The sequence below is a fragment of the Poecilia reticulata genome, linkage group LG8 (genome assembly GCF_000633615.1).
Source record: "Poecilia reticulata strain Guanapo linkage group LG8, Guppy_female_1.0+MT, whole genome shotgun sequence".
NCBI classification, from domain to species: Eukaryota; Metazoa; Chordata; class Actinopteri; order Cyprinodontiformes; family Poeciliidae; genus Poecilia; species Poecilia reticulata.
In genome coordinates, this window is record NC_024338.1 from 8,912,520 (window position 1) to 8,924,864 (window position 12,345).

Consider the following 12,345-nt stretch of genomic DNA (forward strand, 5'->3'; position numbering starts at 1 on the left):
ACAAATTACATTTTGTCTTAAAAAAAAAAGCCACAACAATCAACTGCTAAATTATTTGACATTTTCAAGAGCCTATTAACAACCACAATTAATCTGATTAATTGCTTCATCCCTTAACTTTAGCATGTTTGAATGTTTCAGAAGTTTTAAAAAAATTTTCAGCAGTAAAATGGAGGTGAAACTCTGAAATCTTTAGTTTAGGAAAGAGAAAAGCAATGTCTCGTATACATCAATACAGAATTTTATTTTCATTTTACCTTCAGATGAACGTCTTACATTTTGTACAAAATCATTAGAAAATGTCTGCTGCTCCATAATCCCGGGGCTAATCCTTGGTAGAGGGGGGTGGGACCGCTAAAGGATTAAACTGGGAATCATGCAGCATCCTGGACCGGATGACGAGGCTCAGCCCGACTTTCAGATCAAAGTTTCAGTCCATCGTTTCCCATCTTATGGTCAAACATCCACTTTCACCCCTCGACCCCCAGTGAGGGGCGTCTGGGGGAGGAGAGGGCGGTATAATCTGACCACATCTAGTAAGGTATAGAGATACAGATTAGGATGAAGGAGAAGGAGGAGAGTCCGTACTGTCTTTCTCCGCTCGTATGTCTGCGATGGGTGGGCACAGTAGCACGTCAACGACACCATGCATGTTTGCATACGCACGACACATCATTGGGTTTGATTAGCTAAGGTTTTTTTTTTTCTTGTTTATAAAACCAACAATATCATCAGTCATTAAAAAAAAAAAGAAAAGAGGAATCAACCGATGTGTGCAGAAGAGAAGGAGCTTGGATGATGGAAAGAGGGTAGATGTTTTGCTATTGTACATGCCCAACACACACACACACACCCACGCACATACACACACACAGGTTAAGTCTCAGCTAAGCGCACAAACGTCTCAAGTCGGGAGTTTTCAAATCTTCCTTTTTAAGAAAAAAAAAAAATTGGTAAACCCGACGGATGCCGCGCCAGACAATCAGGAAACGTCTGCCTGCTGACAACGGATTTTTAAAAATGTCCTCCTCTTCCAAACAGAAATAAAAACAAAAAAAGAACAGAGAGGCACTTAGACAATCACTTTCATTGTACACAGTGCATTTATATAGGTGTCCACCAAATGAGACACGGCTACATTGTGTTTTTTCTTTTTTTTTTAACTCTTTCTGTTTGACCACGCTCACAGGGTGGGGGGCTCATTTTCACAATGAAGCATGGTTTTTCTTTGCTCTGCTTCGTAGCAGTTGGCACATGTACATGCAAAAAGCTCCAGATTCTGACCCKCACAGGCAAACTAAAGGGGACGGAGGCCGGGTGGAGAGAGAGGAGGGGAGGGGGGCAGGACAGTAAACTGATTGGTATGTGGACAGAACAACGCACAGACAGACAGACTGAAAGGCAGGTCCTTGAACGCCTCCCCCAGCCTTTGATCCCGTCCCTGCCCCTGGTCGTGTCTGGTGTTTTCACAGCAGCACCAGAGGAGGCCTCTGAACGTCAGGAGGGGGGTTTGGGGTTCTGTCGGGGTCAGTCGGTTTCCAGGATGAGCGGCGGCTGCTCGTTCTCCTCCTCCAGGCGCAGGTCGTTCAGGTCCTCCTCCAGACCCGCCCCTCCCACCGCGCCTTGCTCTTCGCAGTAACCTAGGAGACGAGGGAATCGGACGCAATCGGGACAAGTGAGACGAACAGCTTTGCACATTTTGAAGTTACCCTGCGCAACTGGATAAGAATTTTTTTTTCTTTTTTCTTTTTTTTTTTTATTCAGCGATTTGGAAGTATTTATATTTAAGGCGTTTTTAATACAATATTAGAAATACATTAAGAGATGCAATTGAATAATTCAATTTTTACAAAGGAAAATATCTAAAATGCAACAACACAGCATTCATTTAGTGATCAGTTGATCATTTTTAGCAAAAATGATCAACTTCTAACATAAACAATACAGCAGAGGACTGATCTGTTGATTATTTCTTGGATTAGTAGATTAATAATTAAATAGCAAGGTGTGCTTAATAAGGTAGAACAAATTTACAGACAGTTTTTATTTTTTATCTCAAATGCAAAATTTATTTTTTTTAGTAAAGGTTTGAGTTAATTGCTGCTCTGATTGTGTTAATATTTCAGCAAGTGGCCTTTTTTGATTCCCTATACTCCAGTTAGCGATGAATCAATTACTAAATTAGTTAACATTATTTCAATAAATCGATTAATCGTGACAAATCATTTGAACTGTGGAAAAAGCAGTGGAAAATAAATGAACACATGTTCTAGAAAAGGTGGGATTTTTCTAAATCTCAGTGTGAAAAACAATGTTATATACATTACCAAAACTTTTTGTGTGCGCATTTGTGCTTCAAGCATAAAAGTACAAGATAAATTATTCCTCCTACATTTTGTCACACAGTTCCAGCTACGATCCGTCTTTGTTTTTACACAGAGCTCCACCGTCTGATCTCATCCCATCTCTGGTGTATTCTCAAGGCATTTACTGGCATCAAATGTCAATTAAAAACAGTTCCGAGTGAATTGCAGATTTCTAAATTACCTTTACTGACAGCGGCACTGTAGGTTTGGGCCACAAGGGGGCGATCATGTGAGCCCTGCTCCAGGATCTCATTGGGAGGTTCAGCACTGCTGTCAAGCCTGAAAAAGAAACAGAAAAATGTAAAAAGAAAAAAAAAACAAACAGAAAAAAAAAACTTCGACAGTCTGCTGGATGTGACAGCCTCTGTTTCACCTGTGCTGCTTCATGAGCGTGCATTCCCCCCCCTCCTGAGGGTCCAAGTTGTACAGGTATAAATATCCGTCGGCCGCTGCCACCAGCAGCCTGGGAATCTTCTGAATCCTGGTTTAGAAAATGGAGACTCGTCAGAAACCCGCTGAGCGTTCTGCTGCAGCTCACTCAGACACACACACACACAAACGGAGTAGTTGGGTCATTTCCCTGCTCGTTTGCATTTCAGCTCTTACACTATCAGGCGGATCAGAAAAGGAAGTCAGTCATCTCTTTTACAGATGCTTTTTTTCAAAAATTATAGCAACCGATCAGATTTGCTTTCAAAGCAGCTAAAAGAGGCTGAAGATGAAACTTTCGTTTGTGCTCACACGGCTAAGGCGCAGATGTTTTTGTGTCCGCAGAAGGGCAGGCGTACGGTGGCGAAAGCTCGTCCCTGGGTGAACATTTCTGTGACCTGTGAAGGCAGGTAGGTGGTGGACGCCATCAGCACCTTCCCCAAGTAGCCCCCCCATGTCGTCGGCTCCTCCGCCGGCCTGGAGCGGGGGGGAACAAAAAAACAAAACAGAGAACACGAGGTATGTTTATAGTTTGTTGCAAAAATGTTTATTTGAAATTTTTGCTATAATCTATAAGGATTTTATGTGATCTGTGATTTTCTTTTTTTTATTTTACTTGACAGCATCACGTTTCGTGTCAGACGCTGCAAAAAACTTGGAACTGAGGCAAAAAGTCATCGTTCAGCAGCACGACGGCCCAAGACATACAAAACCACAGCTTCAATGATCAAAACATGCTTATGTGTGAGAAAAGCCTAGTCAAAGTAAAACGAGGCAAGGCAATTTGGAAATTGATGTTTGGAGATGCTCTCCATTCATTCTGACTGAGCTGGACGTAGCTTTGGAAAGAATGAGGATAAACACGAGTTTCCACATGTGCAAATTTAGTAAAGACCACCAAAGAGTTCACTGAGTGATGCACATGACAGGTTTAAGATTCTACATGTAGAAAAATAAAAAATAATAAAGACTACTAATCATCTTTCTGAGGTGTGTGGCTGTAAATTAACTGAATGGTGAAACATTCAGGAGGCACTGTGTTTTCTTTCCAAGGGTTAAAATTAGAGATGCGCCGATCAGGTTTTTTCCTGCCGATACCGATTCCGATCACCCATGAGGGCCGATCACATAATTATTATTTTTTTAATCATAAGCACTACCGGTTACATTATATGAAAAAAGGAACCATAAATTCACCTTAATTTAGACAAAAACATGTTTTTAATAACTTTTTCCAAGAAGAAAACTAAACAAAACAGGCATTGTGCAAATTGTACTGCTATCAGTAATACTATCTTTAACAGACTGATAACATATGAAGGCTCTGAAGAGGCCAAATAATGCAAAGAGCCAAAATAAAACCTCTCAACATTGCCAAAAAATTCAAGTATAAAACGTAACATTCAAAGGCAAATACAGGATCCATTACAATCAACAATCCTGAGTTACTGAATGAAAACTTCCTGATAGCATGGCGGCTAGCTGATTACTGCTAGTTCTGAGTGGCTGTTTCTGACTGAGCGGAGTAATTATGCAGAGCAGGGAGGAGATTGATTATTTTTTTTAGAGATTATCTGTCTCATGTTAGGACAGCGAAAGTTTTAATACGTATGTAAAATTTATTTTTTAAAGTTAGATGCCGCAGCTTTAAGTAGAGGTTCGGTGTAAGAGTCACTACCAGGTGGAGCAGAAGCGGCGCTCCGTCTGTCAAATATTCATCAATATTTGATGACTACRTSGCAGCGCTACAGGTGCKGYKACGCACCKGTRGCGCGTAGCAGCGGTTCAACAGCAAGAGCAGAACCAGCGTCTTACATCGCACCTCGAAGACTTAAATAATTTTGCGGGTTATTTGTTTAGCTTTCTGACCGTCATGCTAATCCGGGTGAGTGTTTGTAGCTGTGCGCCGCTTTACCTGCCTCGAAGACTTAAATAATTTTGCGGGTTATTTGTTTAGCTTTCTGACCGTCATGCTAATCCGGGTGAGTGTTTGTAGCTGTGCGCCGCTTTACCTGCTATCTGATCCTCCATATGTCTTTTTTACTGCAGTGAGCCTCGATGTAGCCAAACTCCGTCAAGTATGGCATTGTTTTTATGCCGTATTAGCTTCGTTGTGTTGATGCATTTTGACCTGCTTCAATTTTCCACTGCAACACGCAAACTTCCCCAGTCACTCAGTGCGTTATAGTTCCACATCGCTTAGTATTTGTTGCTGTGCGTTTGCACAGTGTGAAGGAAAGAGTAGACCAGCTGCACAGGCAGGTTGAGAAATGAGATGCAGGTGATCGGTATCGGCAACAAGAGACCATGATCGGCGATCACCGATCATACACTTTTTCAGGAAAATCGGCCGATTATGATCGGTGGCCGATCGATCGGCACACCTCTAGTTAAAATAATGGACAGAGAGAGAGAAAAATAAAAGGGCACTTACACATACTTCTCCTTCTGCGTCTCTAATTTGAAAATGTGGACCGTCTCTGTGTTGCTCGAGGCAGAAAGATACAGGCCTTCCATGCTGAACGCCAGCGAACAGATGCTCACACACCTGAGAACAACGAAATACAAAACACACACATTCAGCAGATGGAAACACGCGCAGACGCAGAAACACGGCCTGGGTTCGACTCCTCTTTCACTTCCCAACCAGCAGAACGCTCGGGCGTCTCAGTCGTGCTCTAACCTCTTGACGCCTCGCCGGAACTCAAACAGCTTCTGTCCCTCTGGGATGGAGAAGACGCGGATGACCGTGCCCTGACGGGGAAGTGAAACGCACGAGACGCAGGCTGAGATAAGAAGGAAGCGAACACACAAGGTCTCCCTCTGTCTGTCAGACAAATTACCTTCTCTGAAGCCGTGGCCAGCTTGGTGCCGCTGGCGTCGAACGCCAACGCCGCTAAGGGGCTGTCGTGAGCCGGAATCATGTTGGCCGCCCTCTGAGGAAAACAGAACACGCCCGTGTTTACTTTAGGCTGACAAAAAAAAAAAAAAAAAGAGACCCAAACTGAACGGATGCCGTCTGGGCTCGCGAGCGTTACAGATAAGAAGCGTGTGTAAATATTTCAGCCACAATAAAACAAACTGCTTGAGCCGGGTCGGTTCCCCCTACCAGGTTGACCGTGTCGAACACCTGGACCTCCCCTATCGTGGCGCTGCCCGGATATGCCAGGTAACAGTTGTCGTTGCTGATGGAGAGAGCACACAGTCCTGCAGAGAAGCAAAAAAAAATAAATAAATACACTGAACTACAGAAAAACCGGAAGCAGGTTATAAGTTTAAATCTAAACCTGCAAAAACAGAAAATCCTACTGAGTATTTTTGGTTTAATTTCTAGGGCTACGTCTTGATATTATGAGTGGGAAATGTCTTGTTGCACTGGCAGATTAATTTACAAATAACTAGTAGTTTTTCATCAATATTAAGGAATTATTGACTTAAAACAAGCTCCTAATATTTTCCTGAAAAGTTACTAATGAGTTAGTTTTGTCTAATTTTAAATCTACTAAGATATTTGAACAAAAACTTGGACCAAAAATACTTCAAAATATCCAACATTCAGTTTCACTAAAGTTTGAATATTTCTTAAGAGCAATAATAATAATAATAAATAAATAAATTTAGAGATGTTATTTCAGTGTTATGGACAGTTTGCAGAGTTCTGTATGCAAGTATGCCAATAGAAAGTTTAGTGGAAGGAAAAAGTTTGATAAAAAAAAAGATTCTGGGGGAAGATTCTGACAGTGGATCAGAGGGTAGAGAAGTCCCTTTAGCAATCTGAGGATAATGTATTCATCTATCTGTGTCCCTACAGGTGGCTTTTTAGCAGCAACCCTAAATTACACGTCAGTTCCTGGTTCCAACAGATTCTCGTAAACTTCTAATGGAGGAGAACCGATCCATTTTCATTCCACCGCAAACTGAATCGATACGTTTTTAATCCAGCTTTGCGAACCGACCTGACGGGTTGGGCGGAGTCTCTCGGATAGTGTGCAGCACTTTCATGTCTCTGATGTTGTGTATGTAAAGCGACTCTTCCAGACACACAATCAGCCTCTGCGGGGGAGACAACGGCGACGTCAACAAGATCCGACAACCCTCCCTCACCCCCAAAAACAAAAGTAAACTAACCGTATTGTTATTTTTTATTTCCCCCTACCTGTCTGTTCAGTTTCACAGCCAGTATGGTGTTTGAGTACGAGTAGTTGCAGATCTCAGTTCCCTTCTTGAAGTGACAGACTTTGAGCTTCCTGGGCGCCTTCAGGCTCACGATGGCCACCAGGCTGCTGGAGAACAGGCGCTCCACGATGCACACGTCCTCCGTGTCGGCTGCGGAGACGGACGCACAGAAAAAACATTACCGCACGGCGCCCGCTCCGTCGCATGGCAACGGAAACAAGAACAACCCTTAGTTTGGGAAAGCTGCCTCTTCAGAGTTAGCGTTTAGATGCACTGGACTTTATTTAGTTGCGTCAAGAGTAAATGGGGCTTACACACAAGATACTTAAAAATATTTATTTTGTAGTAGGAATAAAGTAAAATCGAGTCTGATGTTTCTACACTATGTTGGTTTATCACTTAAACTCTGAAAAATTCAGTGGAAATTTTGGTTGTGATGTAAAAAAAATGCATATAATGCAATTTAAAACTAAAAAGAAGGGAAGTACCTGATGTTAAAGCATAGATTTACAAGATATTTAATATTTTAGTTAAAATAAAAAACTACTAATGGGTAGGTGATTCAATTCTGTCTAGACAAACTGCATTACATACAACTACTCAAACGTGTGACTGAGCAGCAGTGTGATGAATGATGACCTGCTGGGAAATACTGCCTGGAAGAGGGGGGGGAGAAGAAGAAGAAAGAAAGAAAGAACAGAGTTCCCACAATACTTACTACATTCATATATCTGCTCCAATTTGTCCACAGAGGACAAGGAGAAAAACTTGTATCCTGATTTGGTGCCAACAGCCAAGGACCTGCAGGAACAGCGGGAGGAGGACAGACAGCAGTAAGTGACCGAGCGTTGCATCAGCGGCACACAGAGGCTGCATGGAGCTCCACCGTCTCTGTGTCACTGGATACGCCTGACTTAGCTGTCACACTGCGACATTTGTCAMCCGACTGAGACGGTTTTGCAATATCACCCGTGCCTGTCCGCTGCTAATTCAGCCGAACAAACCCCCGCTGACAGTTCCCCCATTTCCTAATATGAACGAATGCAAATGCCGTGAGCATTTTCGGGTTTCAAGACTAGATCCAACAGCTCCTGAAAATGTTGGGTCATTCATCATCAGAGCGACTGAAACACGCCACATAATTATAACTTTACATACGTTAGCTTACGGGTAGTGAATAACATCTGTAGCCTTAATCTAGACACCCTAGTAATCCCTGTGGAGGCTAACTTCGATGTATTGTGGCTAAAGTTAGTCCCGATATTACAGCATCATGTTAGCTAACAAGCTAAGCTAGTCTCCAGTGAATTAAAATCCTACATGGATGTTTTCCTTAACAACCTGGCTGCTGCTTTCAATTTTACAGTGAGAAACCCCGTCCTGAATGTTTCACATAAACACATGTCACCCAGCCTTGGCAGCTACAAACTGAGCTAACGTCCGCTAGCTTGAAAGCTCCCACAGGCCGCTGCATCCCCGGACTCGCACCCCGGCCCAGCCTTACGTGTTGTCCTGGTTAAAGTTGGCGAAGAGAAGCTGGCTTCCGCCAGCATCCCCGCTCAGACTGGCCAGGTTCATGGGCTCGACACAGTCGACATATAAAGTTTCTGGTAAAATAGCAGCAAAGGGACTGGAATTGTTTCAATGAAATAAGTATAAGTGTTGCGTTTTCACGGGGCCATCTCCGTTTCCAGCCCCGCTGTTCTGATTGTTGTTGTTTTTCACTGGGGATGTTGCTCACCCTCTGCGCGCATGCTCAGTGGAAGGCGGCGCTTAGTTCCCTTAAAGGGCCAACGTCACAAAGTGTCAATAACTAGCTTAAAAAAAATAAATGTAAACCGTTTGCGAAATTCAGAATGTACTTCTGTGTTGTAGCAGCGAAAACAGAAAGAGGAGGAATTACAAATATGACTCTATCGAAAATATAATACTGTAACGTAATTTGTGTGGATCTACCAGCGCCCTCTACCGTCCGTCACATATAGGAGTTTTAGGATGGATAGTAATGCATACAAAGTCCAACATTAATCACACAAATCCTCCTAATCTGTGGTGGACAATGGACTAGAAAATGTGTTAGGCTCTTGATGTGTCATTTAAAATCAGCCCATAACTATATTATATTTAGACTTTATTAATCCACAAACAGACTGGTTGGCGTCTTTGCTGATAAATCCTTGAAACACGATCCTTCAATAAAGTTCAATTCAATTGAGTCATGAGGACAGATTTTACACACCTTGAAAATCGATTACATTTAGAGGGTCAGAGTAGGATAAGCACTCATTTATTTGTAATTAATTAATTAATTAGTCAGTTTATTTATTTATCAACATTTTTGCATGAATGACATTTTAAGACTGACTACATAAAAAAAATAACAAATGTGCTTTGTCCACATTGCAAAAATAAATACTTTTTAAAATATAACTTAATGTCAAAAATGATCATCCCTTTTTTTTTAGTACTAAGCATTTTAAGGTAAAATCATCCTCGTCATTTGCTTGTGAAAGCAAATGAAAGCAAATTGTGAAAGCAAACTTCTTTTCTTCAAAAAGAAAAGAAAACCAGCATAAAATGAAAGTGAAAAACCGAAACAAATAAATAAAAACATAACATTTTGGTTTCACTAAACAGTTTTAAAATATTAAACGAGAAAGTAGATTAAAGCAAAAATTACAACGGACTATATAAAAACACAAATATGTTTGGCAGTACTTGTGTTGTGCATGTGTATGTGTAAAACACGTTCAGAATAATTTAACGCGTGATAATTAAATAATTAAATGTACAAGAAGTTTCGGTTTATGTTCAAAACATGATCAGCAATCCTCATGTTCAACACCAGAGGGCAGCATTTTGGTTAGAACTGTTTCTTAAACTCATGAGAAACACTAACACATCCTATTAATGACCTGCTCGGAGAACCATCCGTAGCGGCGAGAGCTTTAAACAGTTTTATCCTTATGATTCTTCACTGCATCGCTACAACATTTGTTTCTGTTTCCTTAATTAAGATCCCACTAGCACAGGTGTCAAACTCCAGTCCTCGAGGGCCGGTGTCCTGCAGTGTTTAGATGCGCCACAGGTACAAAACACTGGAATGAAATGACTTAATTACATCCTCTTTGTGTATATACGTTCTCCAGAGCCTTGCTAATGACCTAATTCTATTCAGGTGTGGTGCAGCAGAGGCACATCTAAAAGTTGCAGGACACCGGCCCTCGAGGACTGGAGTTTGACATCCCTGCTACAGCATTTCAGCCAAACTGAGGTCTACACTGTGAACGGATCTTTGCAACGTCTCTGTTCTTCTGTCATTTTCAACCATTCTGGATTTTCTGGTGTGTTTGGAATCGTCGCTCTGCTGCAGACCCGGTTTGGGATGACTGTTGGGCGCATGGTACCCGCACAGCCCGCATGGCCTATTCAAGGTTTTCCAGATTCACAGATAGAACTACCTGCCTACGTTTTGCTGCTGTATTCCTTTTAGAGAACATGAGATTTCTCTCTCTGAACAACCGAAACTTGTGCATGAATGTTGTGAACATCACGATTTATTACTGTCTAAAACGTTGGCTAAAATGCTCCTGGGAAAATACCAAATGAATTAAATGTTTTCCACTCGACAGAACGATATCGATGTTATAATACACAATGAGAGGATCACAGTGTTGACTAAACAGGTTCATGAAACACACACTATACTAGCAGCACCTGCTGCTTTCCCTTTCTTAAATACTGTGGACATTTTGAGGAGGTATTTCCTAATCCTGTTTTGACTGCGACAGTTACTCTGTTTGTCCTATCCCATTTCCTTCCCATTTCATTCATAAGCATTGTGAGTAAACTGTTTGGGGATTAAATTACTCCAGCCAACAATATGTAAGCTTATAAAACTGATAATCGGTTCTGATGGTTAACCTTTAATGCTTTTATGGAGGCAAAAACATGTAATTTCAGCCTGAAGCATGAAAATGTAATATATTTTGGTGCATATAATGCACAAAAAATGTGTATATTGGACTAAATGTAGGTGTGTTCCACTTACCTGGAAAGTCCTGGCTGAGGTTAAACAGTGTTCTAGTGAAGAAGGTGGATTTCAACATGGCGACGCCCATAAACATAGTTTGCAGTAGCTCTTACAAACATAATTCTAAGCTTTATTTTTCATTAAAAAAATCAAGAGTTGAGACATATTTACACAGTTTCTTTGATTTATAGTTTTGCATCAAGTTAAACAAGAAAGTCCTCCTTACCACTGGGAGTCGGAGTTGCTCCCAGTTTCCCAGTGGGAAATCCGACTTCAGAGGGCATTCCAGTTGATGTTTTTCCCCAGTTCAACTCTAACACCCCATTATTCCTCACCAGAAATCGTGTTTTTGTGTCTTATTTTACAATTGTATTGTGGTTACTTTCATCAGATAGTATTTATTCATTCCTAATCGTTTTTAGCTCTATCAAAATTTAGATTTAATATGCCTAATGTGATAGAAAATGGCTGCAGCCCTTCTTGCATCAAGAAGGTCCTGGATTGGAGTCTGTTGTTCTCCTTGTGCCTGTGTGGGTTCTCTGCAGGTACTCCGCCTTCCTCCCACAGTTGAAAAAACATGATTGTAGCATTTTTCCACAAACTGATCATGGGTAAAATAGAATGATTTAATCGGTTTCCATAGGCCTGTTGAATGCCAGAATATTACATAAAACCTGCGTCACGGGAAATCTGCTCCTCATCCGCAAGACTTCCTAATCGTTCTGAATGCCAGCTCCTGACAAATGAAACGAGCTAACTATATTTGACAGCACCTGAATTTATTCGCTTTAACATCACCACTTTCTTTTTTTTTCAACTTGTCTCAACTCATCAGCAGCTCTAGTCATCCAATTTACTCAACGGGATCTTTTCTCTTTTTTTTTTTTGCACCAAGCCCCGACTTGTCCTGAGAATTGGCTGTTCAACAAGACAATTAGCAGTTTCTCTTCTCAGTCGTTGGTAACTGGCGAGGAAACATGCGAAGGAAACAACCAGTCATGCCAGTGAACATTTTTTGGGGGTGTGAGTTTGAACATGCGTGTGTGTGTGTGTGGGTGTGTGAATAACTCGGAGGAAAGTGAAGCAGGAGGAATTGGCAGCCTGCGGCGGCAGGCACTGCTGCTTGTTCAGTGCAAGAATCTCGCCAAACAAAGGAAGGATACAGAACCCAGACGTGGCCAGACGGTTGGCAGAGGCAGGGAGAGGAAAGAGAGCGAGGAGAAAGGCAGCACAGCTGAGGGAGAAAACAACGCGACATTGTTTGTGTCTGTAAGGAAGCACCTGCAGTATGGAGGACCAAAACTGACATAATAATAAATAAAAGAGTAAATATATAAATAC

The 12,345-nt window shown here is 41.7% G+C and overlaps 1 protein-coding gene and 1 long non-coding RNA gene across 2 annotated transcripts; one reads left to right on the plus strand and one right to left on the minus strand.

Moving 5' to 3' along the window:
- Positions 1-218: 218 nt before the first annotated feature.
- On the minus strand, positions 219-8,723 carry wipi2 (WD repeat domain, phosphoinositide interacting 2). The gene is made up of 12 exons (XM_008415592.2): positions 8,476-8,723; positions 7,690-7,772; positions 6,952-7,121; positions 6,752-6,848; positions 5,905-6,002; positions 5,639-5,731; positions 5,479-5,549; positions 5,230-5,343; positions 3,108-3,272; positions 2,740-2,847; positions 2,548-2,645; positions 219-1,640 (listed from the first exon to the last, which is right to left on the minus strand). The coding sequence occupies exons 1-12, from the start codon at positions 8,547-8,549 to the stop codon at positions 1,528-1,530; spliced, it is 1,284 nt and encodes a 427-aa protein (XP_008413814.1). The 5' UTR covers positions 8,550-8,723; the 3' UTR covers positions 219-1,527.
- On the plus strand, positions 3,224-3,780 carry LOC103468479 (uncharacterized). Its single transcript, XR_534226.1, has 2 exons — positions 3,224-3,314; positions 3,419-3,780. It is a non-coding gene; the product is annotated as an uncharacterized LOC103468479 (long non-coding RNA).
- Positions 8,724-12,345: the final 3,622 nt, after the last annotated feature.

Bases quoted from the DNA above. Each gene is read 5' to 3' on its own strand.
- wipi2 (XM_008415592.2), bottom strand. From the start codon at position 8,549: ATGAACCTGGCCAGTCTGAGCGGGGATGCTGGCGGAAGCCAGCTTCTC. The intron at 6,849-6,951 runs GTAGGGGGAAAT...TCTCCCCCGCAG, and splicing joins CTGTGAAACTGAACAGACAG to AGGCTGATTGTGTGTCTGGA. The intron at 5,550-5,638 runs GTAATTTGTCTG...CTTCCCCGTCAG, and splicing joins TGGCCACGGCTTCAGAGAAG to GGCACGGTCATCCGCGTCTT.